Below are 19,802 nucleotides of genomic sequence, written 5' to 3'. Positions count from 1 at the left end.
AGAGCTCTTAAGGCTGAATCACACAATCATCCGCCGGTCATTTGAATTCCTGGAAGTGGTCGCGGGGAAAGCTTAACCACAGGTGTAGCCATCGTTTGTGAGCCTCAGTGTGTCCTTTCATTACCTGACAGGGATGAACAGCAGGCCAATGTTGTTTAAATGTCTTCAAACAGTTCATTCTGACATACATGCCTTAATTCAACAATGTTTCTTTTGTATTGCTGTTTGTTGTGGCCCCTGTCTTTTTCCTGTGCAGTTATCTGTAAATTCTGTGTTGATTGTGAAGCACTGTTTAACTTCAGATTGTTTTTGACAAGTGCTATCCATTTTTCTTTTTTCTACACTTTTCTATTTTGTAAGGAGAATAGCTTCTGTACATAGAAACAATATTTCATTTCAACTGTATATTTTTATATTTGAAATACAACAATTAAACTGTATAAACTTGAACTTGAGCATTAATATGTCGATTTAAAAACAATGTTCAGTAAATCATGCAAAAAGAGGTGAAGAAAGAAATCAAGTCGGTTCTCTTTCACCTGTATCCAAATATTTAATTACATAACCTGTTTGAAGACATCAGACTTTCAAATAGCTGAACATTTCAACACTAAAAGTGTGTGTGTTTGAGCAGCGAGTGTCTGCATGAGTTGCACATGCAAACATGTTACTGGGCATTGGCAGCTCATGACAGAGGCTTACAATGCAAATCAGCACTGACAGCACGGATGAGGAATGCATTATACTGATCTCTCTCCCACTAATGTGATGCATACTCACACAAAACAAACATGTACCACGATTTGATTGCAGCTGATTTGCCTGACTTGTCGCCTGATAGTCTGCACTCCAGATATGTTTTACAATATGCAAGGAAAACACTGTAACTGTAATTAAATTATTTTTTCTCAAAATCTATATTTTGACTTATTAAATCAAAATTATGAGATAGAAAGTCAAAATTTTGACTTGCTAAAATACAAATACAAAATGTATATTTTGACTTAAAAAAAAACAGAATTGTGAAATTTTAAGTCAAACTTACTAAATCAAAGTTATGTGATGCAATGTCAAAATGTTCACTATTTCAAGTATCTCAAATGTTTGACTTTCTTACGTATTTTTTATTTTCATCATGCCTCACTTTTCATGTATTTGTTTCTTTACTTGGAGTGAATGGTTTCACTCAGTAATCACAGCAGTCAGGTCGTGAAATAACTACAATTTTGAAAGAAGCGTGTTGCTCTGCCACGCATGCGCAGTTCACAGGTCCGTGCGAAGAACAGGAAGCGAACATTTTTAGACTCCGACGCAGATGCTGCCGTCGACTCCCTTCCTTCTGTGATTGATACTGGCCGTGCTCGGCTCCTTTGAGCGGTTGAATCGCAAGCAGGAGAACCAGCTATCGTGAAAGCCGAGCTTTGTGGTTAACTAATATTTGAGACGTCTTGGCCGTGAGATCGGCGAGGCAAGGGCGTGTTTGAATCTCAAGTGTTGGAGAGACAAACTGCCTCATCCGCCTCCTCACTGGATGCTAGCTCGGTAGCTCTTGCATGTCGTTGCAATCCTAGTTAAAAGTTGTGTTTTAGTCTGCATTTTTTTATTTATTCGGTGGTCAGATTAGAAGAAGATGGGATGTACTCTAAGCACGGACGACAAGGCGGCGCAGGAGCGGAGCAAGATGATCGACAGGAATCTGCGGGACGACGGAGAAAAGGCTGCCCGGGAGGTCAAGCTGCTGCTGCTCGGTGAGAGAAAGATGGATGGACGGAGGGACGGGGGCTCGGTCTATTTGCTGGAGAGGGACCTTCCTACTGCACACTGTCTGTTTCAAACTTACAACCAACCGCTACATATTAAAACATGTTTCTGTAGTAGCTAAAATTAAAGTTGTGTCTAGCTGCGTTAACGTCAAATAACTTGACGGGGTTAACTTTGATGAAACGAACAGGTGGTAGAGTTTGAGACATTTCGGGGCTTTATGTGAAAGGCACGGGGGCGGAGCAGTTAGCTAAAAAGTTGGAGCTTCTGCTTTATTTTTCTCCTCAGCGAATTACATCAGCTCAGTCAATAAAGTAGTAATCGCTTTGCTGTGTGATTTAGTTTTGTTCCCCCAGTAGCCGCTATTACCAGCGCTAAATCAGTAAGCTAATTTAGCTAAGCAATTAGCTGCTTAGCTAGGTTAGCGCACCATTGGATTAATTAGCTCTCAGAAAGCTTAACCTAAGCAGTGTCTACGGTGTTATCTTTCAACATGTCTGCCCGTCCGACATGTCTGCCAGACTACAGACTGCCTTCATTATTACAATTTAAATATCTATCTTTCTGTTTTCGCAGCCGTTCATCACATAAAATAAACTCTACCGTACTTTAGGCCGGTTGACTCTGTAACTAAAGTCTACCAAGCTGCCAAACTGGAACAAACTAGCTAATGGTTTTTAACAGATTTTAAATACATTTCCGTCCATACGTGTCTGAGGGAATATTAATTAATGTAGTGGTGGGTTTAGAGGTAACCTAATGCGAGCTGTCCTGCTCAGCTAGTATGAATGTTTATGCAAACTCCAGACCTGGAAGGAAGGCTTGAAAAAAGCGAGTTATACACAATATTTTTTAATCTGTACCTTTTTTTTACAATAATGTAATGATATCTTTTGTACGACTAATAGTGATTTCATACTCGTATTTTAACCAAAATGGGGGTAAGCTGCTGATAGGGTGTCCGAGGGAAAACACTGATATGGTCATTTGAATATGGTGGCAGAGGCTTGCACACAGATAGAGCATGCAAATATGTTAATAAAATCGTATCAGTGAACTGTAATACAGCCTTTAAGATTGTTAAAAGACAAATATAGACAGATATAACAATAATTAATCTTCCAGATGATATCCATATTCACATCCCTATATCAGTATTACACCTCACAGTTTTATCTGGAACTGTTTCATCTGCCACACCTTCTCTCTATTCTTCCTATTACTGGCAGCTGTTGACCACTGCTGGCTGTCTCAGTCAGGAAAAGACGGGCAAAAGGTTGCATAGCAACCTATGCAGCCTTACGGTCTGTAAAAAGCATGTGTGGCAACTGTATACACAGAGACAGCTAGTGCATGCTAACTGGATGTCTGCCTGGGCCATGCAGTGCACAAGCTGTTTTGAAAATGCAACAGTGTTGTGCAGCTTTTTAGTGAATCTCTGCTCAGGCAGGTCTGCGTGACATCACCGGTATCACAGGTCTGTTTTCAGACACATGACTTAACCACAATCACAGATACTGTGCATGAAAGCTGCAGCAGTTGATTCTTGTATGTTGTGTGTGCGTCATTTGAGATGGACCTGATTTGAATTTTTATGGGTTTTTTTTTTTTTTTTTTTTTTTTTATACTTGTCACGATTCCCACAAGCACCTACATGAGATGTCTGGGATTGGTTTGTAGATTTGTCATCTGATGGGGAAATTACTATATGTCTTTGAACACATGGATGTATTTCACTTCCACATTTGTGACGATGGATGTCTTTTATACTGTGTGTGTGTGTGTGTGTGTGTGTGTGTGTGTGTGTGTGTTTCTGAGCAAGACAGAGCGATATGCAGACATCCCACCGGGTGTGTTTGCATTAATGCAGTAATCTGCAAATGACATGCTTTTGAGACGAGTGTTTTGAGTGGGAGGACTGCCTCAGATTTAGTCTGTTCAACACAATACACAAACGCAAATCATAAAGATTGATCTGTGTTTATGTGTAGTGATGTACAGTATCAGCCCAGAAGAGATGCAGGCACAGTGTTTATTGTTCGCTGGGGAGATATCTGCATCTCTTATGGCCTGAGGGGAATGTGTGTTCCCTGGTGCAGCCAGTGTTGCCCTATCAAACATCCTAGCTCAGTGACAAACCTGATCCATTTTGCTTCTTCCATTTTTTGCCATAATTGCCATCCAATAATCCCTTCCCTCAGCGAGGTGTGAGTGTGTGTTTGGAAATTAAATTTAAGTGTGTTGTGATGTTTGCAGTAATATTAGCTCTGTGTCTGAGGTGCGTTGCTGTTTATCATATGGGACGAAGAACTGGTGAACAGTTCTGCTCACCGGGGAGCTGAGAGTCCCTGCAGAGATATAGTAATTAAAATGTTGTGTGCTCAGGTGAAAACACGCCTGTATCTCAGAGGGAGCGGGAGAACTGTATGAGAGAGACTATGTATCAAACACTTTTTTTTTTGGCTAATTCAAATGGATCAGATTTACACCATTATGTTTCTTATCTTTGTTATATTTCTTAACTTTTTAAGGCTGTGATGGCGTCATACTGCCTCACGTAGAGTTGTTTATTGGTCTCACACAAATCAAATGGTCCTTATGAGATGCAGCCGATAGCTCTGAGTCCAGCCAGCCAGTCTGATGCAGCATGAGTATATAACCCAGGGATGTTTAAGCTGTTTATAATCTTATTGACGAGAGGATCCAGTTGATTAATCCAATTGCACTGTGACCCGGCTAAACTGGGCCTTAGACACTTCTTCACTGCATTCTGTGTCGGTGTAGCTTATGATGTGTTGCAAGTTAAAGTTAACAAATGTATGTATTTGACAGTGATTTGTCTTTTGTTTTGGGTATGGGATATAAGCTGCCATTATATCCAACTAACTTGTTGTTATGTTTTGACTGCACAGTGACTATTGAATATTGATTGCTGGAGTGTTTTAATTCTTAGGAGTATCTGGTTTTGGGTTAAAAGGGAACAATTTTCACTCTAATTTTGCAGCAGCAGACAATTGCAGAATAATTGCAACCTCTGTGAAAACCAATTTAGCTTTAAAGAACTGTTGCCCAAGCTAACAAGATTGTTTACAAAAAGACATGGAAACATTTTTCTTGAGGGATTATTATTATTATTTTCTTCTCAGGTATGTCACATCATTGAATGGGAAGCAGAGCAATAAAACGGGCAAAAAATAAAAGTATAATTTTACTGTGATTTGCATATCTATTTTCAGTGCATAAATGAATCACAGGAAAAGCCATGACAACTGGCACGAACTTAAACCAGAATGACCCCTTCAAATATTCTGATGATGAAGCTTCATGTCAGATCAAACCCTTTATTCAGCTGTTTATGCATGTGGTGTGTTTATATCGAACACTAGTTATAATTTAATTTTGTGTCCTGTCTGTTCTCTGTTTCAGGTGCTGGAGAGTCTGGGAAAAGTACAATTGTTAAACAGATGAAGTAAGGGAGGATGGTCAACATCACATTTAACGATACACCAATCATGGATGTTACACTTCAACTATTGTTTGTTCAGAAATACATCATCTACAGCACACAGCAGTGTTTAAGTCCCTTTGACAGAATACAAAGAGAGAAAATGGCACACTTTATACTATACATGCACCAGATCACCTGACACAGCTGTGATTATTAGTAATCAACAGATGAGACACTTATTAACAGTGTGTGAAATCATTCACTTGTTCAGTCATTCACTGTTCTCTACATTATGGACACTCAGTGTTTTACTCTATAGTGAGCAGTAAATTGAGATATTGGACACCTAATTATCATCATCATCTTACATCATCACCGGCAAGTTTTTATGTCGAATACCTCTAATACATTTAGTCTCTCACCTTTGTGGTTTGTCTTAAAACACAATCCACAGTCTGCCATTATCGGCAAATAACTGTCCATCTTAACAATCTATTTTATGAACTAATCCACGATAAAGCTACTTGAGACAAGTGCTAATGTCCTCTCTTTGTGTGCCAGGATCATTCATGAAGCAGGCTACTCAGAGGAGGAGTGTAAGCAGTACAAGGCCGTGGTCTACAGCAACACCATCCAGTCCATTATCGCCATCATCAGAGCTATGGGGCGCCTCAAGATTGACTTTGCTGATGCAGCCAGAGCGGTGAGTGAAGGGAAAACAAAGCTGGCATTTCCGCTGTTCTTTGGACATTACAGGTTGTATTTCTGTGCAAATATATAGCTCAGTGCTAAATGGGCAACAACTACATAGTCATATGTCACCTTTCCCTACTGGGCAATTTTCTTCTCACTCCCTCCTCTGCAGCAGGTCAGATAGAGCTGGTAGGGGTTTAGTATCACGTTCAAAAACGCTTCATTAAAGCAGGTGCTTACAGACATGGGGACTGTCTGTGCATCCTTCGGTTGATACGGCCACCCTGCTGCGCTGCTGATCAGGACATTTTGAAGTACTTGTTCATGGACGGAAGAGCTGCCTGTCAACAAGAATGTGTTTTACAGTAATAATCATTTGTGTTTTCCTTGATTTTTGGAGACTTTGCGCTCATTGGTTTGGTGTTTTAATTTATTTTAGTATATTATTACCACATTCTGCAAATAAATAGACTGCTGTGTATTTTATTTCTTCTTTTTTCTAAACCGTCTCCTGTTTCATTTTGTAAATCTGTTACTCTCTTACATATATCCATTTTTGGCCACTGATCTGCTTAAGACACTGTAGCTTTTGAAATCTATGAAATCTTTATGTAAAGTGTTGTGGCTTACAGGACTGGAAAAGACAACTAATTTGTAATTTTTAATTCATCACTTACATAGTTTCCAAACAGGCAGGCATGTTTGATTTTAGGAAAAATTAACCTTATTTGCCCCTTATTTAGTCCAAATTCAGTCAATTAGGATTAATACATTATAAATACTGTAAACATTATGCATCTGCAGAGTTTCAACATTTTGTAAGCAACTGTGCAACTGGAAAATACACACACTTTCCTAGCAAAATTGACTTATTTATATAAAAAAAATTGGGACTGTGACATTAATTGGAGGGGCTTTCTCTCGTTAGGATGATGCGCGGCAGCTGTTCGTCCTGGCGGGTTCAGCAGAAGAGGGCTTCATGACAGGCGAACTAGCCGGGGTCATCCAGCGGCTGTGGAAAGATGGAGGAGTTCAGGCCTGCTTCGGCCGCTCCCGAGAGTACCAGCTCAACGACTCTGCAGCATAGTGAGTTGGCTGCACTGACACACATACAGGAAGTAGTGTGGGACTGCAGAATAACTCCCATTCTCAACTCTTTTTTTTTTTTTTTTTTTTTTTTTTTTAACTTTGTGTCCATATTTTTCTCTTCCCAAAGCTACCTGAATGACTTGGACAGGATATCCCACAGTGCTTACGTGCCCACCCAACAGGATGTGCTGAGGACCAGGGTCAAAACTACTGGTATTGTGGAAACACACTTCACTTTCAAGGACCTGCACTTCAAGTGAGTACAACTGCCACAGTTCGTCCAGTAACTTACAGGTGTAGTGCTCTCTTCTAATCTGGTTTTGGACCTCTGAATCGCCGCCCACATCTCAGATTTGTACAGTGATTCAAATAGGTCTGGTGGTGTTCTCATTGGCGGCTGTTTCCAAGCGTGGATGAGATGAACACAGCTGTTGTTTTAAGACCATGTACATTCAAATTAAAACACATCGCACAACTCTTCTCCAGTACACCATGCTTTATTCACCAAACGTTTTCGGCTATCTTGCCTTCATCAGGTGCCCAAGGCTGTTTCCGATACCATTTATACAGAACTTTACAGCCATCTTCTTCCTTTGTTCATACCAAAACCTTTTAGAAAAATATTTTTTAGAAAACTCTTCTAAAAATATACATATAGATAGATATAGAAAAATATCTATAACCCCCAAAGTCCATGTACAGAATTCTGTGTATGAACACTATGTCAGGCTGAATGAATTAAGGTGGGGTTTTTGTCCAATTAAGTGAATATCTCCTCACAGTCCGCTAGCTGTCCGTTCAGTGCGCGCTGAAAAAAAAAACTGTACTGGTGTTTGTACACAGCTCTGTTAATGGGAAACAAACAAAGTCGTTCGGACGGAGCCACACAACACTATTCCAGCCATGATTTGTGTGTCAGGTAATGTTAAATGACTTGCCCGCGAACACTCAGCTTACTTTCTAGTTTGCCAAGATATGCTGCTGTTGTGATGTTAGCTATGTTAGCAGCAACTGTAGCAACAGTTTGCTAACCCACAACCTAGCTAACGTTAGTTATATTACTTGCTGTGTCGTTGTTTGCTCTATATCATGGTATTGGATTTCTCGAGAATTGCATACCCCACCTTTTAAGTGAAACAAAATGTCACTTCAGTCAGATTAACAGGCTCTCTCTTCATTGTGTATTCAAAACAGTATTTTAGCTAATAGTTTTATTCACAATACTATAAACAAATCACTTACTGACACCAAATGTTCCCACGTCTTGAATAAAATGAAGCTCATAGTTATCATATACATACAAATATAAAAATATATATAAATACACCATGGCTACAGGGAAATTATTATTGGAATTATTATCAATGACTGACAGGATGAAGAGCCAAAGTTGAGATACATCTTGATGAGTGAATATTTGTTTGTGTGGTGTTTAATTGAACACTGCGTATCTGTGATCTCTGCAGAATGTTTGATGTAGGCGGACAGAGATCAGAGAGGAAGAAGTGGATCCATTGTTTTGAGGGAGTTACCGCCATCATCTTCTGTGTGGCTCTGAGTGACTATGACCTGGTGCTGGCTGAGGACGAGGAGATGGTAAGACCTTTCTGACCTTTTAAATACCCTGATTCATGTTTTGTCCTCAACAATTTCAGTTTGTGCAGCTTCTGTGGTTGGTTACCGTTGCGTGTCTCTCCTCTTGTTCAGAATCGAATGCACGAGAGCATGAAGCTGTTCGACTCCATCTGCAACAACAAGTGGTTCACAGACACCTCCATCATCCTCTTCCTCAACAAGAAAGACCTGTTTGAGGAAAAGATCAAAAAGAGCCCTCTCACAATCTGCTACCCAGAATATGCAGGTGAGAGAGAGACATTCAGAAACGCTTGTATGCAGAGCAGGTGTGTACATGCAAATACTGTACTTTGTGTGTCAGTGTTGAATATAAACCATGAAGTCTAACCAAGTATATTTGGAGTTTTTAAGTGACCACATTGAGCTTATTGGTAACGGACCACACTATTTTTTTATGTAAAATACGGAGTGCAAGCCATTATGAAAAAATGCTGAATGCGTTGACGAATGCACCCCTTTTATGCGAATGCGCACAAACTCCAATTAAGTTGAATAAGAATAATACCGTTTAATGCCAATCTAGGGAATCAGTTTTTTAACCCTGACTTTCCTTGGTAACCCCGAGTTAAATCTCAGTAGGTTAAACTCCTTTCGTAGTCGAGGCCTCTGGAATCTACCTAGTTTACTATTGTATAAACTGTCAAGAACAATGTTTTCTTAAGTAAGCTATGATGCATAGAGCCCACAGTCATGAAACCCTCCATGTGATTCATTCATTCATTCAAGTTTTAATACTGCAAAAGCGAAACATATCCAACCTTTCTCTTCAGGTATTCCACAGTAACAAATCTCACCATTGTCAGATGAAACAGCAAATGCAGTTCAGTGTCAGTAAAGCTGCTCTGTAGCATGCAGGTCAAACTGCCGTTGCTAACCAGTCAGACAACTGACAACAAAGTCCATTTGTAAATACATATACTGCAGTCAGGTTAGATAAAAACAATATTAAGCCAGCACACACTATTACACTCACTGGCCACTTCAATAGCTACACCTGTACTATCTAATGTAAATTGAATTCTACGTTCACGAAGCTTTACTCCGGGTGGACAAAATTTTAGACACCTTTCAATATAATGCAGTCCAGTACAACATCACCACTAACCATAACCTCAATAATAAACATAAAGTAGAATTATCACCTTCCTGACAGTGCCAACAAAAATTGAAAATGCATAAGCTCTGTGTAAGTAGAATTTGTGGCCGAGCTGTTGTACTGGATTGCATTAGACTGTACAGGTGTACCTAATAAAGTGGCCAGTGAGTATATATTCAATGGTCTCTTATCATCAAATGACAAAATTGGCATCATATCAGACATAAAAGTCCCAATCAGTAGTGCACAGTTTTAATGTTTTGTTTGGAAGTAAATAGGTTTTATTTTATTCGGCAGTTTTATAATGAAAAGGTCTTAAATTTGATTCGATGAAACTCTCAGACACTGTTGTGCTCTTTGTCCCCCCCTCCTTCAGGCTCCAACACCTATGAGGAGGCAGCAGCTTACATTCAGTGCCAGTTTGAGGACCTGAACAAGAGAAAGGACACCAAGGAGATCTACACCCACTTCACCTGTGCTACAGACACCAAGAACGTGCAGTTTGTGTTCGATGCCGTCACCGACGTCATCATCAAGAACAACCTGAAGGACTGCGGCCTTTTCTAAAGGTAACGCCTGCTGCTTCAAGTATAAGCCGGACAGATGGTGATGTGTGGCCTATCAAATTTTTGTCCTCTAATCATGGAGTCTTTGTTGTTTTCTGTTCAGGCAGCCCGGTGGCCAGCGTACCAAGTGACTTTATTCAAGGGGACTCTGACTGGAGGGAACTTCATGGACCCTGCTGAGAATGTCACTTTTAACCTCTTATTAACTTATGTTCATCTCTAAAAGTTTTGAAGACGGTGTGTAGAAAAAACATTTTGTGTAAAGTATTTGTACAACTGTCTATGGCCGGGGATTTTTCACAGTTTTTAAAATGTGCTTGTTTTACCTTATTATCATTATTTTAAATTTTTATATAAAAAGGGGGGCCTTGACATTTTTTTTTTCTCCATGAATGAACACTTTTTGTCTTTTGTTTGTAGGTGCTTGTGCCTTGCATGCCTTAGTTGCAGTGTTTTCTTTTTGTTGAGTTAGATGTTAGAGGTTTATGTAGATGTTACCGTTGAACTCTTCACAAGCCTCCCCGAGTCCATATTATCTCTTTCTTTCTGATTATTTCATTGTCGCATCTTTTTGCCTCCTTGGACAAACCAAGCAAGACCAAGTCACTCTGTAGACCAATTCACTCTGACTCTGACATACTGTGAGAGCTGTGTGTAAACCTTTTCAGATAAGTGGTTAGCATGTGTGCTGCGAGTGGGAGCTTTGTTTTGATTGAGGCCAAAAGCCAGTGTGAGTGATTTTGTGTGTGTGTAAGAGAGAGTGTGTGCACAATATAAAAAAGGGAATTTATTCCTCTACTTGTCATCCTCTTTCAAAGTTTTATTTTTCTAAGCGACCAAAAAGAAGCTACTCTCTAATTAATGAGTGCACATTGTCGATGCGCCGCTACAAACTGTAACATTCCTGATTGAATCATAAAATAAAGAGAAGCTTTGAAAAGAGGATGCCAATGGCGGCCTTGTAGCAGATAATAGCACCATATTTAGATCTGTATTCAGTGCATAGACAGACGGACAGGTGGCTGAGTACAAGTGCACTGTTATTGATCATGATGGTTTCAAGTTACATATCCCCCCTAGACCCTAACCCTCTGTTTTCATTGGATGGGCACATTAGTGGACTAATCTCCATGATTTTGCTAATAAAAAAGAGCTGCAATGGTAGAACCATGGCAACTTATGCAATAAACATGTTTTTCTCCTGTCTTTTTTTGCATGTGAATATATATATTTTTTTTTTTTACAGCAAAGCATTTGATGGAGCAACATTTAATGTTCATCACCAACTACACACAAAAGTAACACAGAAGTAGAGCTGAAGCGATTTGTCGATTAAACGGCAACTATTTTCATAATCAATGTATTGTTGGAGTCAGTTTTCAAGACAAAAATGCCAAATGTTCTCTGGTTCCATCTGTGTGTGGGGAATTTGCTGTTTATTTCTTTTTTGTATCATGTTACATTTAATATATTTGGATTTTAAACTGTTGGCTGGACAAGACATTTGAACGTAACGTTCGCCTCTGGGAAATTTTATGGGACATTTTTCACAAATATTAAGAGAAAAAAACAGGTTAATAGATAGTTGCAGCCCTAAAACAAAGTTGCTTTTGAGAATTCCTTATTATTTGACTGTCTCATGCCTATAGTAATATATTTTAGGTACTACCTTTCATACATGAAATGAGGGTTACAAAATAAATGAACAGCAGACAGTTTAAACAACAGTCAAAATATCAAACTACATTTGTTTAAAAACACACCTAGTATGTGCTTTTGATGAACTGATGTCGCTCTCCTCAGATTCAGAGACGCTAAATTTCACAGTTTGCGTCCAGAACTGCAGAAAGCAGCTGCATTTAAGGCAAGTTTAATAACAGTAGAATTCATCTTAAAAGTCCCCTCTAGACATGTCAAAGACACAAAAATATTCTGCTCTGATTAATAATTTGTCTAATATGTTCTTTTGACAAAAAGTAAACTACTACTATTCTTAAAAGAAAAGCTATTCCTTCTCTATGCAAAGTCCAGAATCTATGAATATGCAAATATGTTTTATTTCAAAGGTTTAACTGGTGGACGTAAGATATCTCCTATTTTACTGAAAAGTTTCAGATTTCGACATCACATTTTGTAAGTTGCATTTTGGCAAATGCAATTTAGGCAACTGGCTTGTGATGTCACAAAATCATACTCGTACCTACAAGTCTTAAACTGATATTTAACGTGAGCACAGGGAAACTTTCCCCCTTCAGCAGAATATTAAAACAGCCTTCTTGTCTCAGACTCTGCACAGACATCATTATGCACAGTGAAGGTCAAACGTGTTTTTGAGTGGAGGGGGACTTTAATAATTATCTTAAAACGAACTAAAAGCCAGTGCAGAGACTTTAGGAAGAGGATTAAACGACATCTGTCAGTACTGTTCAACAGTAAAGTGCTCCCTCTAGTGGTCACATTAATAACTGCATGTAATGACCAAGACTGATTGCTGCTTGATGGTCATAAAGGAGACAACTGAGGAAAATCTAATCACCAGTTTTAATATAATTAACATAGATTGTTCCTGACAAAGATGTATTGGTCTTTTATATAAAACCTCCATTGGAAACGCCCCAAGATTCGGACTAATTCATCCTGGACCAAGAGAGTGATTTTCTACCAATTTGTGGTGATTTAAAGCAAGAATTGTGGCACAGAATCATTTTCAGAATTCATGAGCCGATCAACCGTTAAATGAATTAGTTTAGAGATAATGATAGGATTATCAGAACAACTGTCCTCTTCCAGTCATTTTTTATTTGTACATATTTCATAAACACCAAGATGACAAATGGGTCACAGCAGTGCCAAGGCTGACTCCTGTCTTGCAGACTTAGGTAAGCCATCACTGCTCAAGCACAATGATTAGGCATTAGCTGAGAGGACACTATTTTTGGGAGGCATTGTGTGATTTAAAGCTAACTGCAGAGTCATTTAGCTAATCCCAAAAGCCCTCCCAGGGAGATCAAACAGCGTGGATATGAAGCTTCTTCAAAACGAAGGTGTAGTTAGAGATAGAGAAAAGAGAAGAGGATGATGATGCTAATGATGGTGATCAAACAGCACATCATTGCAGACTGCAGCTGACCAGGGAGTCAAAGCAAAAGGATTCCAATCCAAACCATATATCTTGTCTAAAGAAACGCCTTAAAAACTATGTGTAACAACCAGCTCATTTTTTGATCTGTAGCTTCATAGACTCCATATTTGCCACTTAAAATGGTACACATATCTGAGAAGACTAGAAGAGATATAATTTATATAAGTTATCTGTGAGTTTTTATATATTAATAATGTGTCCGTGTAGGCATGGATTATTATAGCCTGACTGATTGTTGAGGCGAGACTCTTATAACAGTATATTGGCCAATATTCTTATTTTTTGCATAAACATATAACAAATACATTTTTGATAGGAATCGCTTAAAAGAATAGTTGAACATTTTGGGAAACACACTTATGCATTCTCTTGCTGAGAGTTAGATTAAAAGGTCAATGCCACTCTCATGTCTGAACAGAAATCTGTAAATATGAAAGTACTGCCAGCAGCCAGTCAGCTTAGCTTTGCACAAAGACTGGAAATAGGGGAAACAGTTAGCCTGGCTCTGTCCAAAGGTAACAAAATCCTCGCTAGTTTCACCTGAAACTGACCTAATTGTATCCATGATGGCCCAGTAATCAGCAATCAGGCCTATTGTTTTCTGGCTGCACCTCCCTCATCACTGTTCAGTACCTGATTAGCATATGATTGGCGTGACCAAGGTGCTAATACACTGTAGTAAACGTTGGGCAGATTGAATTTCAGACCACCATTTCTGTTCAAAGAGGGGTTTTCTTTTTTCACAAAAATGGCTTCCTTGACGCCCCGTTCAAACCAACTCTTCTCTCTACTTAGAATCTTCACCTCGCTGTCTTCAAATGTGTGGTTAGTAGCTTTTAGATGCAAATGCAGTGCGCTTTGTAATCTTTTTTTTTTTTTTTTCACAATTGAGAATGACTTCCGGATGGTAGCCGAAACGTCTTGATTCTGAAAACAGTGTCCAGATGACTACGACTGAAACCTTTTCTACGATAGAACACTCCTGGACGAATGAGGGACTACACCGTCTTAAAAGCGAATAAACATATTTCCCAAAATGTTGAACTATTCCTTTTTTTTTTTGGTCTCTTGGGGGCAGCAATGAGTTGTAAACACAACATGGACACATTATCACTTTTTAAGTTAATATGGTGAAAAAAAGTTGCCTATTTACACATCCAGCAGACATTATCATTCATTTTGAGTAGTGTTTGTGTCCCCTTGATGAATGTAAATCTAATATTGACTGGAGCTCTTGTGATTGGAGCTCAGCAGCTAGAGCTATACTATGTTCACCAGATAGTCACTAACTGTGTCTGTCCACCGTTTTGTGCTGAGCAGGTAGTGTACTGTGAGTTTATCAGAGGGTTTTTTTCTGGAAACAGCTGCCTGATGCATCTGGAAACAACACTGATGAGAGAATAAAAATAGTAAAGCTGAACGACCCTAAAAACCTCCTAAGAGCTGTTGCAGATTCCGGTGATAATTCTCTGTGGGTTTGTCACTACGAGTGACCCTTTTCACGTTACACATAGTCATTTGATCCATTGTTAATATAAAAATATTGATTAGTGCAGCATCATACTGTTTTTTTAAGAATTGTGACCAAGATATACTGACCGGGCATGACATTTTACAGTAGAAAAAAATAATCTTGTCTGTGCTCAGTGGTGGACAAAGTAATACTGTCGGTGTTTCTAAATTCCTTCAGACTTATCATCTGCATTTCTGTACTTCAATTTCTTGTTACTTATTGGCCGACATACACACTGAGACTGATATATAACCAGTATATATTTGTGATAAGCTACTATCAGCTGAAATTAGGCTCGGCTGGTTTGGTTTGGTTTCACTCTGGACTTTCTGCAGGTGTAGCCCACTCTGCCATCACAAGTTTCACTACATAATTAAATTTCTTTGTGAGCTTGGAGAAAAAGCCAACATGATTTAGTTGCCAATTCCCTAAAGCCATTCAGTCTAATTAACTTATTCTCTATGTGTGATGCGTGTGTACGTGTGTGTGTGTGTGTGTGTGTGTTTGAAACAGATTTTTAACTGCTGCTCCAGTCCAGCACACCCCTGGGTTTTTTACTGGTGCAACCACGCTGTCTGTTTAATTTTGAAGTTTAAAATGTCTTCCAAACATTGTTACTGTCTCAGCAGACATTAGATGATAGTTAATATGTTTTTCTGCTGTCTGTTTTCTCTTTTTAAGCTCTTGCACATCTGTGGATAAAATGACAAAGACGGGAGGAGACTGTTCACCCTGTTGAGAGTGTACGAGTGTCTGTTTGAAGGTGACCCCAGTCCCCCTGTCTTTGCCGAGCAATGAAAACAACTTAGTGTGCATTTCTTACTTAACAGCAAATGCGCAAAGCATTGAGTCAATGAGACAGGCAGCGAGTTAAATCCATATAAGCTCTATTGAAATTCCCCCTCTGAGTGCGCAGACTGTCTCGTGTTATTATATTTTTGCCTTCTGTGTTGGCAGTCTGCTTTAGGATGCTCATTACTTTCTGTCTATAATGATAATATAAAGTAATATCCTTTTCTTTCTTCTTCCTCCCCCACCCAGTGTGCACAAACACAGTCACATATATTTTTACAGACGTTCTGAGGAAGCCTCTATGGATGTTTCTGGTGTGCACAATCACACCTAATACAACTTTTCTTTTGATCATTAATATTCTGGCAGAAAGTGAAAGATTTGATAGCATTGTTGCAGCTGATCAACACACCCAGACCAAAGGACTTTATTACAATGCTGTGAGGAGCTCATGTAAGCACACCTCCTCCCAACCCTGAGGCTGTGTCCATGTGTCAGTGGCCACACAGACGACGAGAGCTACTGCTGTACTGTAAAAAGAAAATCTCAGAGAGACAACGAGTGACTCCAAATTTAGACGCTCCAGCTCAAAGCTTCGACAGCTGATGGTTTTTCTTTTTGTTCTTCTATCATACTACTATTCACAAAGCAAGGTCCAAAATAGTGAAATACTCTGATCCAGATATAGATAGATGAGCACGGACAATTTTTCTTTTTGAAAGCAGCATCAGCTGATTTCACGCTTTAGTGCAGCAGTAATTTTAAATGAGCTGGTGTTGGAGTGAAAACCTGCAGACTCTGAGCCCTCCATAGTACATACTTTCTCAACCCTGAACCACATTTCAGTCCAGGCTGCAGGCCTCTTGAAGCTATAGTTCTGACATCCACCAGCAGAGGCACAAATATAGCAAAACAGGTATTCATTCCCCCTTCTGGGCATATATTCACTAAATCCAGCCAGTTTTGGGGATTATACCAGTACTCTTTCTCCACTGGTGGTGGTTAGTTTACAATAATCATCTAGTCTGTATCATCAGCTGCTTAGAATTAGTGTCAAAAGCATCTGCTGTGGCCAGAACTTACAGTATGACCTAAATGCCAAGACACTGAAGTATGTAAAGTGACAGTCAAGGTGAATCCACTGCTCTTCATGGATTATTTACTGGTTGCAAATGCACAGGGGGTTGTGTACAGTAATGTTGTTTTGTAGGGAGGATACTCACGTTACAAAAGCACATGCATGTCCTTAAAACACACTCACACACTGACGGAGGCACAGTGGCAGTAAGAGGGACTGTCATTCTCAGTGGATTTGGAGGAGCAGCTCTTGACTTATGTGTTAAATATTGAATGAAACTTCACCCGCTCTGGAAAGCCATGCAGCCATGAAAAAGTAATGGCAACAAAAGGATTTGTCATTTTCTGTTGGACTTGGATTTATGTCATCATAGCAATTATGTAATGGTGACCAATTTATACAGGGCAAATTTAAAACCAGAAGTGCAGATTTCTTCACTCATTAACTGCTCATACAGTAAACCTGTAAAATGTAGACGTGAGATGATGAGTTGAGGTACCAGTGATCCGTGACCACAGAGGAGTAAAGGTGAGTTAATCATTAGTTTCAGGATCTTGATATTTCTGTTTGCATTGCGGCAGTAAACAGGATGATGGTGCTGATAGTGTTGCTACTGTACATGACAGTGAAAAGGTGAAGAGGTGCATACAGTACTGGATTAACCCACTAGGGGGCCACAGGGCAAAAATGTGCTCTGGGCCCCAGTTGACCCCCCATTTTCTCCACTCTTTATGTAGTCCAGTATCCCTAAATATTCTGTCCATATAGGACAATTCTGCACTTCATGATTTACATTCAATGCCAAAGTTTAGTAATAAAGTTAATAAATAAGCAAAGGTTGGCATTGGATGTAAACCTGGGGTTTTGCAGAATCATCCAATAATAATGTTCTTATTTGGTGATGGGATTACTCTGTGTATGTATTGTGCATGTGTTAAGCATAAATTTATTTAGTAAAATGTACTATGTAAAACTGTACCAATAAAAATTGAAATAATAAAGGCTTTAAAACTAGATTTTAAATTGAGGGCCCCTCTACAAGATAAGTCTTCAAGATTAGGTGGTAATGTAAGTGTTGCCTCAAGGTTCCCATATCATTTCAGTTTATAATGTGCCCCAAGTGGTCCATGTAGTATATACAAACACACTTGCAGTTAATTGACAGTAATGACCACAAACTAAGTGCCACATGGTGTACCCGGAGCCTTTGGGCACCCTGAGGGTCTGGGGCCCTGGGGGAGTTGCCCATTTGGCCCTGTTGGTAATCCACCATCTACATAAAAATCTACATTCCATGTTGCATATTATCAGAAAAAATAATCTATATGTCTCTTAAAATACGATTTTCTTATATATTTGATAGGATACTGCCTGCAAGCTTAAAAACAAAACAAACAAACAAAAAAGTCATCTTTAAAGCTATTTTATTCCCCAAATATGGTTGCAGGTAAATCATATAGGTTGAGGTTTGTCATCGCCTGCCTGTGATCACAGTGCGCCTCTTGTTATTTCCCCTCCTCTCCATCCTTTAGAGCCGAACCAGAACCATTCATCTCTCCCCTCCTTCAGGCTTCACATCCGGGTCATCCGCCAGTATCTGTCTCTTGCGTCTGTGTGTCTGACAGAGTAATTATTATTTCATCCGCCGCCGTGCTGTACTGCAGCCCTCTGCCCGACTGCGAGGCTCGCCGAGCGGACACTGCGCGTGGCGTGCACCGGTGATGATGGAGCCACGGGCGCTGTGAAGCTGCAGCCGGTCGCACAAAGGCAGGGATGAGACGGTAGGAGGCTTTTGTATGGGCCAGCCCGCGGTGATTAACTCGCCCTAACGATGTCTAAGAGCCTCAAGAAGAAAAACCACTGGACCAACAAAGTCCACGAAGCGGTGATAACCCGGGGGAAGGAAGGGGAGCTGGGGTTCGAGCTGAAGGGGGGCGCGGAGAACGGCCAGTTCCCCTACTTCGGCGAGGTGAAGCAGGGGAAGGGACTGATCCAGAGCGGCAAAGTGGCCCAGGATGAGCTGCTGCTGGAGGTCAACAACATGCCAGTGGCCGGACTCACTACCCGGGACGTGCTGGCCGTGATCAAACACTGCAAAGACCCGGTCCGCCTCAAATGTGTCAAGCAAGGTGAGATACGATGAACACGAGAAGGGCCAGGAGCGCACCGCCGGATTTAAGAGGCGGGGAGGAGTGTGTGTGTGTCGCTGGTTTGATTAAGATGTCATTTGTGCAGTCATCTGTCAGTCTGCACTAAAGGAAGAAGCCGTGCGTTTAGGTGGACAAAGCACAAACCCATGATTAGGCCTGTTTGTTGGTGAAATGTAATTACGAGCCGTAATGATGGACTCAGTCCACCAGGATCAGTAACTATGATTATATCGCAGCCGTGTGTTTATCACAGTGTCGCTGGTCCGATGCCACAGCCCGGAGGGGGTGTGTCCGTTTAGGCGCCATGCCACAGCCTGCGGTTTTCTCCTTATTTTGGTCGAGGACGGGGCTCTTTTCACCCAACAGGCCTGCGCCGTGGATGAAATGTTTTTCTCTTTGCTGAGCAGTACAGTCTGAGCGGCAAACAGACAGACATGCTTCACACACCGAGCCTGCTGGCTGCCCGTCCAGGCTGTTACTGTTTAAACTATTAAACCTGTGCAGCCTAATTACTGTTCATATTGATCTGCTCTCAAATATAGTTTGCTTTAACTCCCGCCTCCCAAACTGCACACACACACACACACACATTTTGTTTATGAAATGTCCCTAAGTTCAGAAGTGGAAAATAATTGTCCAGGTCTCTTGCAGTCATGGTCTGAGGAGCCTGTGAGTGTTTTGTTATTGTCAGCCAGTGCAGTGTTTTGTGTAATTATTGTGGCCTCTGAAGCTGGAGGCTTGTTTGAATGTTTCTGAGTGTAGCAGTGGATTTATGGCAACAGCGTTGACTGAGTGACCTGCTTCTGTCAGCCAGTGTAAAAGCAGACAGGGTGTCTATA

General features: G+C 40.3%; 2 protein-coding genes across 6 annotated transcripts in view; both read left to right on the top strand.

Annotated features, from left to right (window-relative positions):
• Nucleotides 1–1,127: 1,127 nt before the first annotated feature.
• Nucleotides 1,128–11,477, top strand: LOC122874704 (guanine nucleotide-binding protein G(i) subunit alpha-1). Its single transcript, XM_044192929.1, has 9 exons — nt 1,128–1,748; nt 5,188–5,230; nt 5,771–5,912; nt 6,831–6,988; nt 7,119–7,247; nt 8,458–8,587; nt 8,699–8,852; nt 10,099–10,291; nt 10,392–11,477. The coding sequence occupies exons 1-8, from the start codon at nt 1,631–1,633 to the stop codon at nt 10,287–10,289; spliced, it is 1,065 nt and encodes a 354-aa protein (XP_044048864.1). The 5' UTR covers nt 1,128–1,630; the 3' UTR covers nt 10,290–10,291; nt 10,392–11,477.
• Nucleotides 11,478–18,233: 6,756 nt separating this feature from the next.
• LOC122875608 (membrane-associated guanylate kinase, WW and PDZ domain-containing protein 2-like) overlaps nt 18,234–19,802 on the top strand; it is an 80,202-nt gene continuing 78,633 nt past the window's right edge. For 2 of the 5 annotated variants that reach the window (XM_044194979.1, XM_044194977.1), the window contains exon 1: nt 18,235–18,942. In XM_044194979.1, the coding sequence (XP_044050914.1) occupies nt 18,645–18,942 (298 nt within the window). In that variant the 5' untranslated portion in view covers nt 18,235–18,644. Of the gene's footprint in view, nt 18,943–19,802 lie in introns of all 5 variants that reach the window. The other 3 variants (XM_044194973.1, XM_044194972.1, XM_044194978.1) reach the window with 2 other exon arrangements.

This window comes from Siniperca chuatsi, linkage group LG4, assembly GCF_020085105.1.
Source record: "Siniperca chuatsi isolate FFG_IHB_CAS linkage group LG4, ASM2008510v1, whole genome shotgun sequence".
In the NCBI taxonomy this organism is placed as follows: domain Eukaryota; kingdom Metazoa; phylum Chordata; class Actinopteri; order Centrarchiformes; family Sinipercidae; genus Siniperca; species Siniperca chuatsi.
Note: the sequence above shows the minus strand (reverse complement) of the source record. Positions and strands in the feature narration are given on the sequence as shown.